The sequence below is a fragment of the Littorina saxatilis genome, linkage group LG17, assembly GCF_037325665.1.
Source record: "Littorina saxatilis isolate snail1 linkage group LG17, US_GU_Lsax_2.0, whole genome shotgun sequence".
NCBI lineage: Eukaryota > Metazoa > Mollusca > Gastropoda > Littorinimorpha > Littorinidae > Littorina > Littorina saxatilis.
Window position 1 is genome coordinate 58,277,647 of NC_090261.1, and position 16,102 is coordinate 58,293,748.

A 16,102-nucleotide genomic window follows, 5' to 3' on the forward strand; every position below is an offset into this window, starting at 1 on the left:
CCAATCCCCTCTCCCCCCCCCCCCCCCCCCCCCCCCCCCTCCCTTCACACACACACACACAAAGAAAAAGCTTGCATTTGCAGTTTTGACCACGTGCCATCTTCAGCAGATGACAACGTACATGAACAACATACATGTTGGTTTACACATACGTAATGTACATTGCACACACACACACACACACACATGTGCATTTGCATTTATCTTGCTGTGCGTGTGGATATAAACCAGCAAGCTATCTGTTCCAAGATTGGTAAAGGACACTCATATGGGCATGGCAGTGTGAGAGGTCCTGTTTTGTTTCAATTTCAGTTTTTGCAATTGCACAGGTATTTTTGAATTCTATGATTTTTTTGTTGAATCAGTTTTTCTTTTAACAGACCAGGCTCGTACACTCGTATCACATGCATGTACCGTACAAATATCATATTTTGTGTTCTAAACTATGATAAGGACAATTTCCTTTGTGAAAAAGTTGCGTAAACCAGGGATCATGTAAACAGGAACTTTTCAGCAAACTGTATTTTACTAATAATTACAATTTTAATTGCTCGATTTGCCAGGCATGGGAATTCTTCGCGGATTTTCGCAAAAAGGAAATTGCGTTTCAGCGAAAATAAAAAATTGTCCGCGGCAAAAAAAAGGTAAATTAGATTATATGTATACTATTGTCTCTCTATCCATTATTTGCTTTCACAAGAACTATCAAAATATTGGTCTAAAATGCTAAAATTCGCTCTGCCCCTGTACCCTGTACATGGCGGTCCGTGGACCTTGGCCTATTTTCAGGTTTTTTTTATTTTGGAATTCCCATGCCTGTTTGCGTGACAGTGTGTCTGATTTCTGTGAGCAGCAGGATTCACTGGTACATGAAGATGCCAGTTTAGGAAAGGGCTAGCAGGATCACTGTTACCAAACCCTTCATTACTTCCTCAGCTTCCAATAACACCTGCAAACTTTACTCCTCCACTGTTACTTCATTATTTCTCCGAGCCCAAGGTAGCTTTCATTTTCCCTTCACAACAACACACACACACACACACACACACACATTCGTTCACCGACACACACGCACACCTGATATTGAAATCATACTGATTTTCGGTATAAAGTGCTTGGACAATACAAGTAAAGCATATAAGTTTTAACATGTAATGGATTTCCACTCCAAGAAAAATATGGGTAAACAAGGAAGCATGAATTAATGTAGAACATTCAACAACATGAATTGCTGACATGGATTCTTTTATCACTTTATCGAGATATGGCGACCACTTTTCTTTGTTTTCTCTTGGAAGCATAAATGAATGTAGAACAACATCATACCTGCATAGCGAGATGGTCTGCACATTTGTTTTGTCTTTTCCTTTACTGAAGGCAGAGGATTCTCAGATAGACCACAGAACTGAGGGGCTTTTTAATCCACAGAATCAAGGTTCAGTCATGGAGCATACTTGTCCTTTTTCATTAAGTCAAAGATTTTCAGGCACTGGTGCCAGTTCTTCTTGTTGTAGCTATTCCACCCCAAAGATGCAGCTGGGATTTCAGCATTGTGCTTTTAACACACACGCACACACACACACATGCACAAAAGACCTAAAAGTTAGTGTAAGTATAGTTCTAAGTACCTGAACAGAAAATACTGACTGCTGGTTATGACACAAAACATGTGTGTACATCTACGGTATCGGGAACAAGGTGTAAACCATCCAACCCGGATCATTCCCAGCTGTTACTCTGGGGCTCTTTTTCTCAAAATACAGCAAACGAATTGCACATCTGCAAGAAAAACTTACTAATGTGTAAACAGTTCAGTATAATGCATTTGAAGTGTTTATTGCCTCTTTTGGTTTCCATGTGCTATAGTGAGTTCCCCAACCGGCACGGTTGGCCTAGTGGTAAGGCGTCCGCCCCGTGATCGGGAGGTCGTGGGTTCGAACCCCGGCCGGGTCATACCTAAGACTTTAAAATTGGCAATCTAGTGGCTGCTCCGCCTGGTGTCTGGCATTATGGGGTTAGTGCTAGGACTGGTTGGTCCGGTGTCAGAATAATGTGACTGGGTGAGACATGAAAGCCTGTGCTGCGACCTCGATCTGTCTTGTGTGTGGCGCAGGTTATATGTCAAAGCAGCACCGCCCTGATATGGCCCTTCGTGGTCGGCTGGGCGTTAAGCAAACAAACGAACAAAAAGTGAGTTCCCGTTTTGTAGATGTGCAAATTTGCATGCCAGCAGTTGAACAAAGGATGGCCATCCCGAATTTTAAGCTTTTTAGGCCAAAGTCAAACTCTTTCATTGTACACTCTCTCTTTTGAAAAAAACAAAAAACCCAAACAGGTTTAGTCTGTTTCTCAAATTTCTTGCTGCATTTGTTCTCTTGAAATGAGAAATCTGTATACCAGCGAGTGTGAAATTTAGACGGCTCATTTGTCACAGTGAAGCACTCACATCGTGAAAGGTACCACAGCTCTGAGGCCTTGTAGTTTACTTCGTTCTGTATCCGTGAACATAACAGCCTTTGAATGCATGGCACTGGAGAAGACATCAACCAGAAGAAACGGATTGGATGGGTTGAAGGGAGGCCCTCAGAATAAGAAAGTTTAAGGTCCTCGTCTTCAATCGCCTCTGCCCACTTTTGTTAAGGTTGGAACAAAGTTTCGTTTCCTGGAGTCACGGCTAGTACAGTAGTACCTGTAATTCTAGGCCCTTGCAAAGAGAGAACATCTCCCACTGAAGGACACCTGTGCTTCCTCTCGGTCTATAACATTGCCTGTAATATTCGTGTCAAGACAAGACACCAGCTACGAGGTAGGGACACTGTTGCAAGGCTGTCCTCTCTCTACAGGTACAATAGAACCTGTATGTAACGACCACCCCAGGGACCAGCCAAATAGATAGGTTGTCGCTATGGAAAGGGGAATCATATAGAAGAAATATCTTCTGGGATCTATGGGAGTGGTCTTTATGCACAGAATCTCTTCTGGGATCTTTTGGAGTGTTTGGTATTGGCAGGATTTTTTTCTGGGATCTTTGCCGGGAGTGATCGTTATGGGCAGGATCTCTTCTGGGATCTTTGGGAAAGGTCGTTGTGGACAGGCAGTCGCTTTCAAGAGGTGGTCGCAAGGGCAGGTTCGACTGTACCACTGCGCTGAACAGAAAATCAGGAAATTCCTCCTCTTCACTGGCTGTTCTCTATAGATGCTTTCAAATCCTCGAAGATAGACTTGAGATTGTCGAGGCCAGAGAGATAGCCGTCCTCGTAGTTGCCAGGCACCCAGGGGGAGCGATGGTCGATGGAGACAGAAGGGGGTAGGGTTTGACACTTGGCAAAGTCTATCATCCACACTCCCGCCTTGCCCCTGGCATCGTGCACGAACAGCAAGGAACTGCCAACCATCTGAAAGGGAGGAACAATTGAGGGCGTGTAATATAGTGGAGCCGCCCTTGTGTGGAGCCGCCCTTGTGTGACCCCCCCCCCCCCCCCCCAAAGTGAAGATTCTCTTTCTTTGTGTTCTCAGACTGTGTGTTGATAACCCTTGTAAATATATTCTCCTTTTAATACCCCCTCCGTTTTTAAGGCCTGCTTGTTTCAGATTTTGTTGAGGTAATAAAAGGGGGGTTCTATCGTATGTGCATTGGAGATGTGTATGTGTGTCCATTATGTTTTTGTGTTAAGATATGAGACTAAATGTGTTATTATATGTAAGCCTACATGTACCATAATTGGAGGGGAGACAAATTCACATGCATCTTCAGTACATAAACGCACATGCTTCCCACACACACGCACATCACTGTACTGGGCCAATAACCCAAACTGTAGGATCAAAAAATACTAGGATACATTATGTGGAAGCAGTTAACATCACGTGCACGTACGTTTGCGCACACACACACACACACACTCACAAACCCACACTTTCTTGATAGACCATTTGGTCAAGACTGGTATAATAGTTACCTCATGATTTTTACAGAAGGTCGATGCTTCATGTGCTTTGCAGACTTCACCCAGTCCTAATATGTACTTTTCCTGAAGAAAAAAAAGTAAATATCATTATGTTCAGTCTTTATCACAACTTTCACTTTCACATCAGTGACAATATATATTTTTGGAAATAACTCTGTTGTGGTTTTTATTTGCAATGGAAGAGTTGCATTCCTTGATGGTGAGGTGAAAATGTAAAACTAAAGCGTCACAGTACATTAAACCCCTAACAAGAGTTTTTCCCCTGTAAACGTTTATGGAACAATGTTTGTGCTTGTTCACTCGAGGACTTCTACATCGCAGGGACCTATATTTAGGTCTATGTACATCGGTTCTACGACTAGAGAGTTTACCATTAGACTGAACCTATGGAAGCTTAATTATGAAACACACACATTTTCCAAGTAGATACCTTCAGTTTCATGAAAGGAAAATAATTAATCTCGGGTGAGTGGGACAGTCTTGTAATCAATTAAAGGAAAATGATTGTCTTCCACTTATAAATTAACTTATTCGTTATTAGTGTCCCTTTTTAAGATCTGCACCATCTTTCAGTGTAAAAGCTTGCAAAAACGTCGTGGGAAATCATTTCTAAATGGACAATGTTCGGAAATAACCCTGTCGGGTTTGTATCGGTTTTGAAAGAGTGAATATTCTTGCATTTAGTGAGTCAAACTTTACCAGGTGACATAGGGGCGGGGATGTAGCTCAGTCGGTAGCGTGCTGGATTTGTATCCAGTTGGCCGCTGTCAGCGTGAGTTCGTCCCCACGTTCGGCGAGAGATTTATTTCTCAGAGTCAACTTTGTGTGCAGACTCTCCTCGGTGTCCGAACACCCCCGTGTGTACACGCAAGTACAAGACCAATTAAGTGCGCACGAAAAAGATCCTGTAATCCATGTCAGAGTTCGGTGGGTTATAGAAACACGAAAATACCCAGCATGCTTCCTCCGAAAGCGGCGTATGGCTGCCTAAATGGCGGGGTAAAAACGGTCATACACGCAAAAGCCGTGGGAGTTTCAGCCCACGAACAAACAAACAAACCACGACACAGTGACATTATAGGCCAGTCACTAGTGATCGAGGTGTGTGTCAGTCTGAACATCATAGACCAAATAGGATAAATGGTCTATGGTCTGAAACACCGCGTGGACACGCACGTGTAGGAAGCTTGCCTCAATAAAAGCACTAGTATTCACTCTTTCACAGCCCACACTGGGCAAACCCGAGTTCTGTCCGGAAATCGACTATTGTACGCACACAAGGGCACCATAATCACAACTGACCAATGCTGTTGCGTTGTCTCCAACAAAGTGAGAGAGGGCCTTGCTGACGTCATCACGTGTTCTGGTGTTTTTGTAGTCTTTGGACGCACCGCTCTGAGTCTGTGGGGGAAAATGACAACATTGTGAATAAAACGCTGAGTTACAATTCAAACAGAAAAGTAGAGTAGACATACAACACTTGAAAACTCACTCAACTCAACTCAACTCAACTCAGTCAACTCAACTCAACTCAACTCAACTCAACAACTCAACTCAACTGACTCAACTCAACAACTCAACAACTCAACTCAACTCCGACAACAACTCAACTCAACTCAACTCAACTCAACAACTCAACTCAACAACTCAACTCAACAACTCAACTCAACAACTCAACTCAACTCAACAACTCAACTCAACAACTCAACTCAACAACTCAACTCAACAACTCAACTCAACTCAAGAGTCCAATCTGTTGAAAGATGGCCACGAAACTAGGGTTTACCTGAGATGGTGGCCTCTCCATTTCTAAAGACCTCCAAAAACCTGTGAAGGGCAACTTAAAATAACAGCAATTTTGAAGAGTTTTCTGAGGAAAAAGCTTACAAAACGTGACAAAATCTTGAATGGGAGGAATTCTAGGGACTTAACAGAGAGGTTCCACTGTGGTCTAGCGGAGTGTCAATGGGTGACATACTACTTCAATCAACCCGCTGGCCTTGTATTGTGATTGACTGTGAGAATCTCAGTGTAATGGGTGACATATACTTCAATCAACCCTCTGGCCTTGTATTGTGATTGACTGTGAGAATCTCAGTGTAATGTGATGACGTAGATCATAGACCTATATTAGATAGGTCCCTGCGTAGATATCATCCATCAGATTCAGTCATAACCAGTCAACTGTGTGCCAAAGCTAGGGCAAAATGCTTCGTACCAAGAGTTAGTTTGTAGTGTGAGACTACCATGGATTATACCGGTCTTTATCATCATCAGTCATTTTTGTAAATTGCGTACATCAAGGGCCCGAGTGAAACTTAGTTCATGGCTGGAATGCATTTGAGGTTTATATATGTAGTAGCGTTCAGTGGCTATTGCAAATTCCAGTAGCACTGACATGCATATCTTAACAACTTGTTAGCGGTTCGGGGAAAATGCGTTGGACTTCGATGAAGTATACAGCCCGTGTAAAATTCTCTCTGAATTATGAAATCATGTGATTTCAAGAATGATTTTTGGAGAATTCCTTCACAGTTTTGTCTGAAGACATAATTTATAAATCGTGAAATTCTCTGAACCAGCACCGTGGCAGACTATTCATTATTGTACGCTGTTTTATTTTATTTGAGGCGAAACTGTACTGAACAAAAAATCTCAATTGGCCGTTATATTTATTAATTGAAAGAAAGTCTGATTGATTAAGTTGTGTGTTCATGTCTCTCTTTTAGTAAGGACAGGTTGCAAGACTAGTCTGTGCGTAAAACCACTATCCGTGTGTATTAAAGATTAGTCAGCCAGTCTCTGTCTCTCTGTCTCTCTGTCTCTCTGTCTCTCTCTCTCTCTCTCTCTCTCTCTCTCTCTCTCTCTCTCTCTCTCTCTCTCTCTCTCTCTATTTGGGGTGTCTGCGTGTGCGCATACACGCGGAATATGTTTGTGCATGTGCGTGTTTACCTTTATTCCTTCAATGCGAAATCCTAGTGCAGAAGTGGAACTCATGTCGTCTCTGAACTTCATGTAGCGCGGTTTGTCTATGGCAGAGTTCTCCTTCTCATCTTCTGACGGCGCCTCCGGGTCTATGCTCACCATCTTCTGGTAGAGGTCCTGAAACAAACGGGAGAAACCACAGGAGCTTGTATCAGTAGTAATAGTAGTAGCCCCGCAGTTAGCGCGCGTGCACACACACACAGTGACACACACACACACACACACACACACACACAGTGACACACACTCACACGCAAGCACACACTCGCACGCACGCGCACACACACACACACAGTACCTCACACGCAAGCACACACTCGTACGCACGCATACACACGCACACACACACACACACACACACACGTCACACACACACACACACACACACACACACACACACAGCTGACTTTATTTTTTAGGCCCTAACACTTCAGACAGTCATCAAAGGGCCAAGGAACACAGAATCACACACATTTCTTGGAACACAGAATCACACACATTTCTTGGAACAGAGAATCACACACATGTCTCGGAACAGAGAATCACACACATTTCTCGGAACAGAGAATCACACACATTTCTCGGAACAGAGAATCACACACATTTCTCGGAACAGAGAATCACACACATTTCTCGGAACAGAGAATCACACACATTTCTCGGAACACAGAATCACACACATTTCTTGGAACAGAGAATCACACACATTTCTCGGAACAGAGAATCACACACATTTCTCGGAACAGAGAATCACACACATTTCTCGGAACAGAGAATCACACACATCTCGGAACAGAGAATCACACACATTTCGGAACAGAGAATCACACACATGTCTCAGAACAGAGAATCACACACATTTCTCGGAACAGAGAATCACACACATTTCTCGGAACAGAGAATCACACACATTTCTCGGAACAGAGAATCACACACATTTCTCGGAACAGAGAATCACACACATGTCTCGGAACAGAGAATCACACACATTTCTCGGAACAGAGAATCACACACATTTCTCGGAACAGAGAATCACACACATTTCTTGGAACAGAGAATCACACACATTTCTCGGGGTCGGGTTCTTCCTGGCCTTCTCGAGCTCCTCCTCCAGGTAGGTCCTGACGCCCATCTTGATGTCCATGACACAGGGCGAGCTGAACTCGCACAGCAAGTCCTGCAGCCTCACGTAGCCTGGACACTGGTGTCAAGGACTGTAGTACTATACGCTTGTACAGAGTGCAGAGACAAACCTCCACTGGCTAATATAATACCACTATACCAACATTTAAATATTGTCCATTTATATATGTGTATTTTAAAATGGAACATTTCTTCCTTGTCCACGTGTTTTAGTCACACCCCTCGATCGCTAGTGACTCGCCTGTAACGTTTGACTAAATAAAAGCTAGACTGAGTATTCAATCTTTGACAACCAGTACAAACCCGACAGAGTTACGTCTTGACATTGTAACAGAAGACGACCGACTTCCTATTGAGAGCTGATCTACAAGTGTAACATGCGAACAAGAAAATACACACACACGCACACACATATATGGGTGCGTCTCAGAAACTGATCCTTTTGTGTGTGCCATAATCAAATTAGCCCACAATTGAAACATACTGAATTTTAAATCATGATATTGGTATTTTTGAGAAGTAAAATGAATAAAGAAATAGTACAAACAAAACTGAGTATTTTGCATGATTATTATGAAGGTTGTTTTGCGAAAGAAATGATTAAATGCGTGAAAAATGGAGGTCTGATCTGTGACATGAACCATCAACTAGTTTTGCACCTCACTACAAGAATCGTTTAGAATGTCCAAGGACTGCTATTCTTGTTATGTGTGTTTGGTTTAAGTGTACTTGACAGTTGAAATGTTATTTTGTCCACAGAATTGTTTTTTTAAACGAAATTAATCGCTTGAAAGTTTGCCATCACTGTCGTAACATAGGTTTCCGCACGCGTGCAACAGCAACAAGTCCTAAATTTGAACTTTAGAATTTGCATATTCATCTTCAACACGATCTAGACATGAAAGGGCATAGAACATCGCTAAGCTAAATGTTATTTAAGTATTATTTTCTCAAAATTGCATCTGCAAACTAAGTTGAAAGTTGCGCAATATGACATGCTTCTTCAAAATTCAGTTACGATGGTGAACGGTTTTGCAAATAATGTTCAGAGTTTTGAAGAAAGATTAGAACTTTTTTGCGCGTAGTGACTTAGAGGTGCGGGTGACTACGCATGCGCAGTTACAGAGAGAAATAGTTCAGCTTCCAGCAGCGAAGAAAGATTTCGAGAATGTTTCCGAAGTCTGTGATTTTGTTACGACAGTGATCAACACCCCAGGTTCTTGAGAAAAGGTGAGTTTTTGCTGCTATGATATTTTATGAAGTGAAAAATTAGGCTAAACATTTGTTAATAATAGTTTTTCTTTCGATTTCACCTAGTCAAAACTTGACTAAATGTTTTAACATAGAGGGGGAATCGAAACGAGGGTCGTGGTGTATGTGTGTGTGTGTGTCTGTCTGTCTGTGCGTGTGTGTGTGTAGAGCGATTCAGACTAAACTACTTGACCGATCTTTATGAAATTTGACATGAGAGTTCCTGGGTATGATATCCCCGGACGTTTTTTTCTTTTTTTCGACAAATACTTTTGATGACGTCATATCCGGCTTTTTGTAAAAGTTGAGGCGGCACTGTCACACCCTCATTTTTCAATTAAATTGATTGAAATTTTTGTAAAGCAATCTTCGACGAAGGCCGGACTTCGGTATTGCATTTCAGCTTGGTGGCTTAAAAATTAATTAATGACTTTGGCCATTAAAAATCTGAAAATTGTAATAATTTTTTTTTTTTATATAAAACGATCCACATTTACGTTCATCTTATTTTACATCATTTCCTGATTCCAAAAACATATAAATATGTTATATTTGGATTAAAAACAAGCTCTGAAAATTAAAAATATAAAAAATTATGATCAAAATTAAATTTCCGAAATCCATTTAAAGGAACGGTAAGTGTCAATGTTTTCTTTAATTGTAAAAGTTGTATGTTCAATGGAATGGTAAGTCTGAACAAAATAATTACTTTATTTTGTTTTTAGCCAGTGAATGTGGATGCATCAAAATCTTGATATAGACATTAAACAAATTCATGTTAGTGAAACTAGTACACATATTGCATCAATCTTTGGTTGAAATCGCTGGTACTTGCATGTTTCAGGTGCAAGAGATTCGACCTGATGAACTGGTGGTACCGTTCCTTCGAAGGAAACCGGAGGGGAACTACTATTGCTTTCCAGGGATCGATGATATTTCCTTAGTCCCTGCATCTGATGCAACCATGATTCGTGACCCCACCTTCAATGCCAGGGGGCATTATTTCTTTTAAAATAAATTAATTAACTGCAACCAATGCCTTTGTAACCAATGCCTTTGGTTTATTGTCTTAACAATTGAATGAACCACTTTTGAACATTTGCATTCTTCATGTCAAACCTTATAATACATGTCTGGTTGTTCGTTTCCGAGTTACGTCGGTGATGAACTTTTCATTAATGTTTCTCTTTTTTGGGGCAAAGTTTTCTTGATTTTGTCCAGCTTTTTTTCTTTCTGTTCCTGTTTTAGTGTTTGGCATTTTACCTAAGAAGAATCTGGTTGCAAAATCAGCTTCATTTAGTAAAGTTTGTGGGAAAAAGCATAACCGTTTCTTTGTTACAAAAGTGATGTTTCCATGTTACATCGGTGACCATTTTGCATTCTTTTGGGATAACTTTCTAACATTTTGTCTTAGAGCAACAAATCTTTGTATATATGCTATTGTGAAGGTTAAATGTCAATAAGACTGAATGAATGCCATGTATCAACATGTTCTGATCAGGATATCATTAATTAATTTTCATTTTTGTATTGAAATTTTGACGAATGCATGGAACATTGAAAAAAACATTATTTTGTTGTTTGCATGTAGTCATTTCATATTGAACTCTATAATGGCTTGTGATTCAACAATAATAACTGAATAAAAGTCGTTTTCAGCCTTATAAATGCAGTTTTTTTGTCTTTTATTTTTTCCATGTTACACGGGTGATTTTGCACACATGGTCCAAATAATGCTCAACATATGGCAAACTAAAGGCAATGTTATATTTTTTCTTGTTTAAACTGAAAAGGTACACCCTGAGAAGTGTGCAAATAGTATTATCAAAGTTTTCTGGGAAGATTTTACTTTTGGTGATAATGTCACACACAGAGGACGAGATTCTGAGACGCACCCATATACAAACACAAACACACACACACATACGAAAACACGCACACACTCACCCCGACATACACATACACACACACACGCACACCGACATACACACATGCACACACACACACACACACACACACACACACACACACACACGCACGCACAAAGGATACGAGATCCGTCCTTGTCAATAGTGCCGTGGTAGTGCGGCACGTGCGGCGTGATGACACTGTCCTCCATCATCTGAAGCAGGTTCTTCTCCTCCCTCGGCACCAGCAGCTTCAGCACGCTCCCCGCCGTCCCTGCCAGGAAGCTGCCTGCAACACATCATCATCATCATCATCATCATCATCGTCGTCATCTCTATCTACTTCAGCAGTTGTCACCAAGCCAGATTAACCGTATACACATGCTGTGTATCAAGGCCTGATCAAGATTAGTCTCGGAATTACCTTGGAGTTTTACTTTGAAAGTTGCGGGTGAAAAAAGCACCGCTGTAACAGGCCATTTTGACCGGTTAGTTTTGACCGAGGCGGGGGGGGGGGGGGGGGGGCGGGTGGGTGTCAGAATCGCTTAGTTACTTTTGACACCAACCCCCTTCTAACCCCCCCGCCCCCACCCCCCCCCCCCCCCCTTCTTCCCGGTCACAATTGGTGGCGGTGACAATGCTAGTACACCGAGAAGGTCACCTCCAGGTTACATGTGTCGGCACACTTTTCCAATTCGGTCAGTACGAGTTCTACGGGCCTATGCTCTCATGACCTGAACGGCCAGTTTCTCTCATTCGCTGACCCAAGGCATGCTGGCTTAATGAAAAGGAAAAGACCACACAGTGACAGCTAGTTAATGGCCGCCGGTCACTTATCATCCCAATCTAGCGATCTCTACCCAGCAATTACCTGCCTATTTTCGTTCTCCTGTCGATTCTCAGCACATGACCTCAAAACATCCTCGCTGTCGACTGACGTCATTCACTTTCAGAGCAAACCCATCATAAGCTTTTCTTGCAAAGGCTGTCACATGATATACACTCTTCAAAAAAAAGTTAAGGATCATTTTTTTACAAGCACGCCACACAAAAGAGACAAGACCGAATTCTTTCTTTTGTTTTAAATTAAATAATTGAACAACCAAGGAGTAATGACAAACAAAGCAAAGATCGAACGGGGCAGCGACAATTTAGCTAGAGTGTGTCAAACGTGACAACCCTCGAAAATGGAATTCACAACAATGTGAATCAGTGTCAATAACGCATGTGCCCTCCGTTGTCTGCCAGGCATTCAACACATCGTTGGCGCATGGAGTGGATCAGGTTGCATATGAATGCTCTGGGAACTCCATTCCACTCCTGCTGGAGCCATTGCAGCAGTTGACCCAGATTGGCAGGAGGAGGGTGATGTTGCTGTACCCGACGACAAAGCTCGTCCCACATGTGCTCTGTGGGGTTCAGGTCCGGGCTGTTGGCTGGCCACAGCATCCTGTTGACCCTGGCCTGCTGGATGAAGGTGTTTACAGCTGCAGAGCGATGGGGAGGTGCGTTGTCATCCTGAGGAATCGCACGAGGGCCGATCGCTTGGAGGGCTGGAACGACCAGGCAGGTTGCAGGATCTCATTCTGGTAGCGGACACCGGTCAAGTTGCCCACTACATGGTACAGAGGTGTCCTTAGACGTGTGCTGATCCCTCCCCAGACCATCACAGAGCCTCCGCCAAAACGCTGTCGTTCCAGAACAACGCCTTCTGCGAAGCGCTCTCCGCGACGCCTCCACACTCGGATGCGACCATCAGCAGGTTCCAAGCAAAAGCGAGACTCATCTGTAAACAACACCTGAGTCCACTGCTGACGTTGCCACCTCACATGTTGAGTGCACCTGGCTCGGCGAGCTGCTCGGTGATTAGCAGTCAGGGTTGTTCCTCGGACTGGACGCCTTGCAGGCAAGCCAAAGTTGTGTAAGCGGTTTCGGATCGTCTGACCACTAACAACAGTGTTGGTGGTAGCTTGTAGGCATTGCCTAATGTTGTTTGCCGTAGCCATTCTTTGTTGCATGGCCTGCCTCTGAATGAAGCGATCCTCTCTTTGTGTGGTGACTCTGGGCCGACCAGAACGTTGTCGCTCCTGCACTCTTCCAGTTGCGTGGAATCTCTGTTTTAGTCTGATGATGACAGAGGGAGCCACTGCAAGCCTCTGGGCCACTTGCCTGGCAGCAAAACCGTCTTGAAGCCATCCTATTGCCCTTCCTCTATCCAAATCACTAAGTTTTCTTCGTGGAGGCATGTTGCTACTGTGCATAACTGTGTCAGCGTGTCAACCTTTAAACACAAGCCGGTGAGCGATGTTCATAGCCAGGACCCTGTTGTGGCACGTGCATCACAACCTTTTGCCCTGGCATGCGTTCCGCAAATTTCATGGGGCTGTAAAAAAACACCCCTTTTCTTCCAAAATGCAGAAGCTTTTGAGAAGTCCCATAGGAAGAAGAAAGAGTCGAACGGGTCGAAAAAGGAGACTCTGCACAGAAGAACCAACCTACAGAAAAGAAGGAAAGAAGGAGAAGAAAGGGAAAACACACGATTGTTTTTAGTACATGTAGTAAAGAAGGAAGGAGACAGAGAAAGAACGGAGAACAAGAAGATGGAGAAAACAAGAAAACGAAAAAGGCACGCGTAGTTGAGAACAGACTTATCAATATTGAACCCCTTCGCGGCATGTTAAAGTCTGTGTCGCCAATAACTGGCGAATAAATACATTTTAGCAACATCCCTTTTAACATAGGGTAGTGTGCGCGATCGTTACTATTTACGATTAGTAATATATATGGCTAATAAATTCAGAATTGTCCCTCCAAGATGTCTTTTCCTCTCTATCTAAACGCCAGCTGAAAAGGTACTCTGTGCCTTCTGCAGGGAAAGTGAGTCAGAAAAGAAGGCTTTCTCTGACGAGTAACAAGAGTGTGTGTGGGTGGCTAATAGAGTTTGCTTTTTTCTCGAAGTTTTCTTAGCGTGACCGTCTGACCTTGGTGTCCGGCCATCTGTGTCCAGGGCCGCTTGGGTCGTATCATGGTCCATGCCGTCAATGCCTTGACCGTTGTCCATGACGCTTTGCTGCTGGTCGAGTCCGGTTGCTGTCAGAAGAAAAAGAAAATAATGATACGGCTTGGGTTTCAACCATAGATTCTGTTCGCTGGCTCTATTCGAATGTTGATTGATTTACCACTGAGTATCTGCTTCATGGAGAATACTACATGAATTGCTGTGTAATACCAGGCTTACGCGAGTTACGCTTGTTTTGTGTTTTTGATTAAAATGCGAGTGAAAGCGAGCTTTTCAATATTTGAAAACACATTTGTGACCCTCCACCACGAAATGAGTCGCATGTCACCTCGCGCGGTTCTGCGCTAGGCTTAATATAAGTCCGGGGAGTGTCTGGTAACAGTGTGAGGGTCACCTTAGTCAGAGGCTTATAACTCAAACAGTTTTCGCTCTTTTCTAAAACGGGTTTCACCACTGGATAGAGCATAAAAAAACTCTTTAGGAAAATGTAAAAATATGAAAATCATGCAAAGGTGACATGCGACTCATTCCGTGGTGGAGGGTCACATTTGTTAACCAACACGTGCAAACCTGATAATACACAGCAAGCCATGTAGTATATTGTTTATCCTACATTCTGAACTTGCGTGTCTCCTGCCTCAAACGTCCGGAATTGAAGCGTCCACATTGAATGCGCGTCTTCTTGAAACTCGATCTCTTCCAATGGCCTCATAGAATCTCTAACGTCCAAAGCGAAAATAGCCACAATAGGAATTATAGCGTCACGTGTAATTTCTCAAAATTCTTCCAGAGAAAACAGAAACATCAATGCAAAAGTTTTTCGAGAATGAAGTTTTTCTCAGCGACTTTGTCATCTTGAGCTGTGAAAAAATTAGGTCCCTGCCAAACTGTAGTTTGACCCGAACTCATTTAAAATGATATACACACGTGTGATGAGATGGTTTATTTATTACTTGGGCGGTCTCTCTCTCTCGTGTATGAAGGATAAAACAGATTATGCTTTCATAAATGTTTTCGCTTACGGCGGTCATTGAAATAACCCTAATCTTTCCCCCTTTTCTTCAAGTGGCAATAACCCGATGTAAATTGTTTGGAAACTGTCAGACATCACAAGAATAGCATCATCTACACGGATTGGATGTTTTAATGGGACAATTTTAGTTATAAAGGGAACGCAACGTGCTTTACGTCCGGATTAGGCCAATTAAAACAAACTGCTTTTCTTTATGTGCTTTTTCAATTCTGTATTAGCTGTCGTTTACAGCACAAAGAAAAGAGAAGGATTTAGATAGTCATTCAGCTGTAAAAGTGGCCATTATTTTAGTGACTTCACGCAGACACGTTTAAAAATAACGACGGCGATTTACAGTTATTTTCCGGTGACTAAGCCATTGACAGCTTACTTGTTTGGAGTTATAGCTCTGGTGAGACACACACACACACACACACACACGCACGCACGCACGCACGCACGCACACACGCGCACTGCACGCACGCACACACACACACGCGCACATGCACGCACGCACACACACACACACACACACACACAGCAACACTGCGCGCATACACACGCGCACACGCACAACTATGAGAGAGAGAGAGAGAGAGAGAGAGAGAGAGAGAGAGAGAGAGAGAGAGAGAGAGAGAGAGATGATGATAATGATGATGGAACTTTATTTTTCAAGGATAGAGGTTTAAGGCGACGCCTTTTCTTACAACCGGTCCTTACTTCTAATACAAATGTCTAATAAATGATAAACAAGTAAAGCAACATGACAAATAAACAAAGTAAACGAACGAACCAGCAAACAATCGACAAGTAAGC

General features: G+C 42.8%; 1 protein-coding gene across 5 annotated transcripts in view; it reads right to left on the minus strand.

Annotated features, from left to right (window-relative positions):
- Nucleotides 1-1,139: 1,139 nt before the first annotated feature.
- Nucleotides 1,140-16,102, minus strand: part of LOC138951829 (inositol-trisphosphate 3-kinase A-like) — a 32,312-nt gene continuing 17,349 nt past the window's right edge. For all 5 annotated transcript variants that reach the window (XM_070323389.1, XM_070323388.1, XM_070323387.1 and 2 more), the window contains exons 3-9: nt 14,236-14,344; nt 11,400-11,543; nt 8,020-8,147; nt 6,921-7,070; nt 5,271-5,369; nt 3,960-4,031; nt 1,140-3,395 (exon numbers count right to left, since the gene is read on the minus strand). In XM_070323389.1, the coding sequence (XP_070179490.1) occupies nt 3,177-3,395; nt 3,960-4,031; nt 5,271-5,369; nt 6,921-7,070; nt 8,020-8,147; nt 11,400-11,543; nt 14,236-14,344 (921 nt within the window). In that variant the 3' untranslated portion in view covers nt 1,140-3,176. The remainder of the gene's footprint in view (nt 3,396-3,959; nt 4,032-5,270; nt 5,370-6,920; nt 7,071-8,019; nt 8,148-11,399; nt 11,544-14,235; nt 14,345-16,102) is intronic.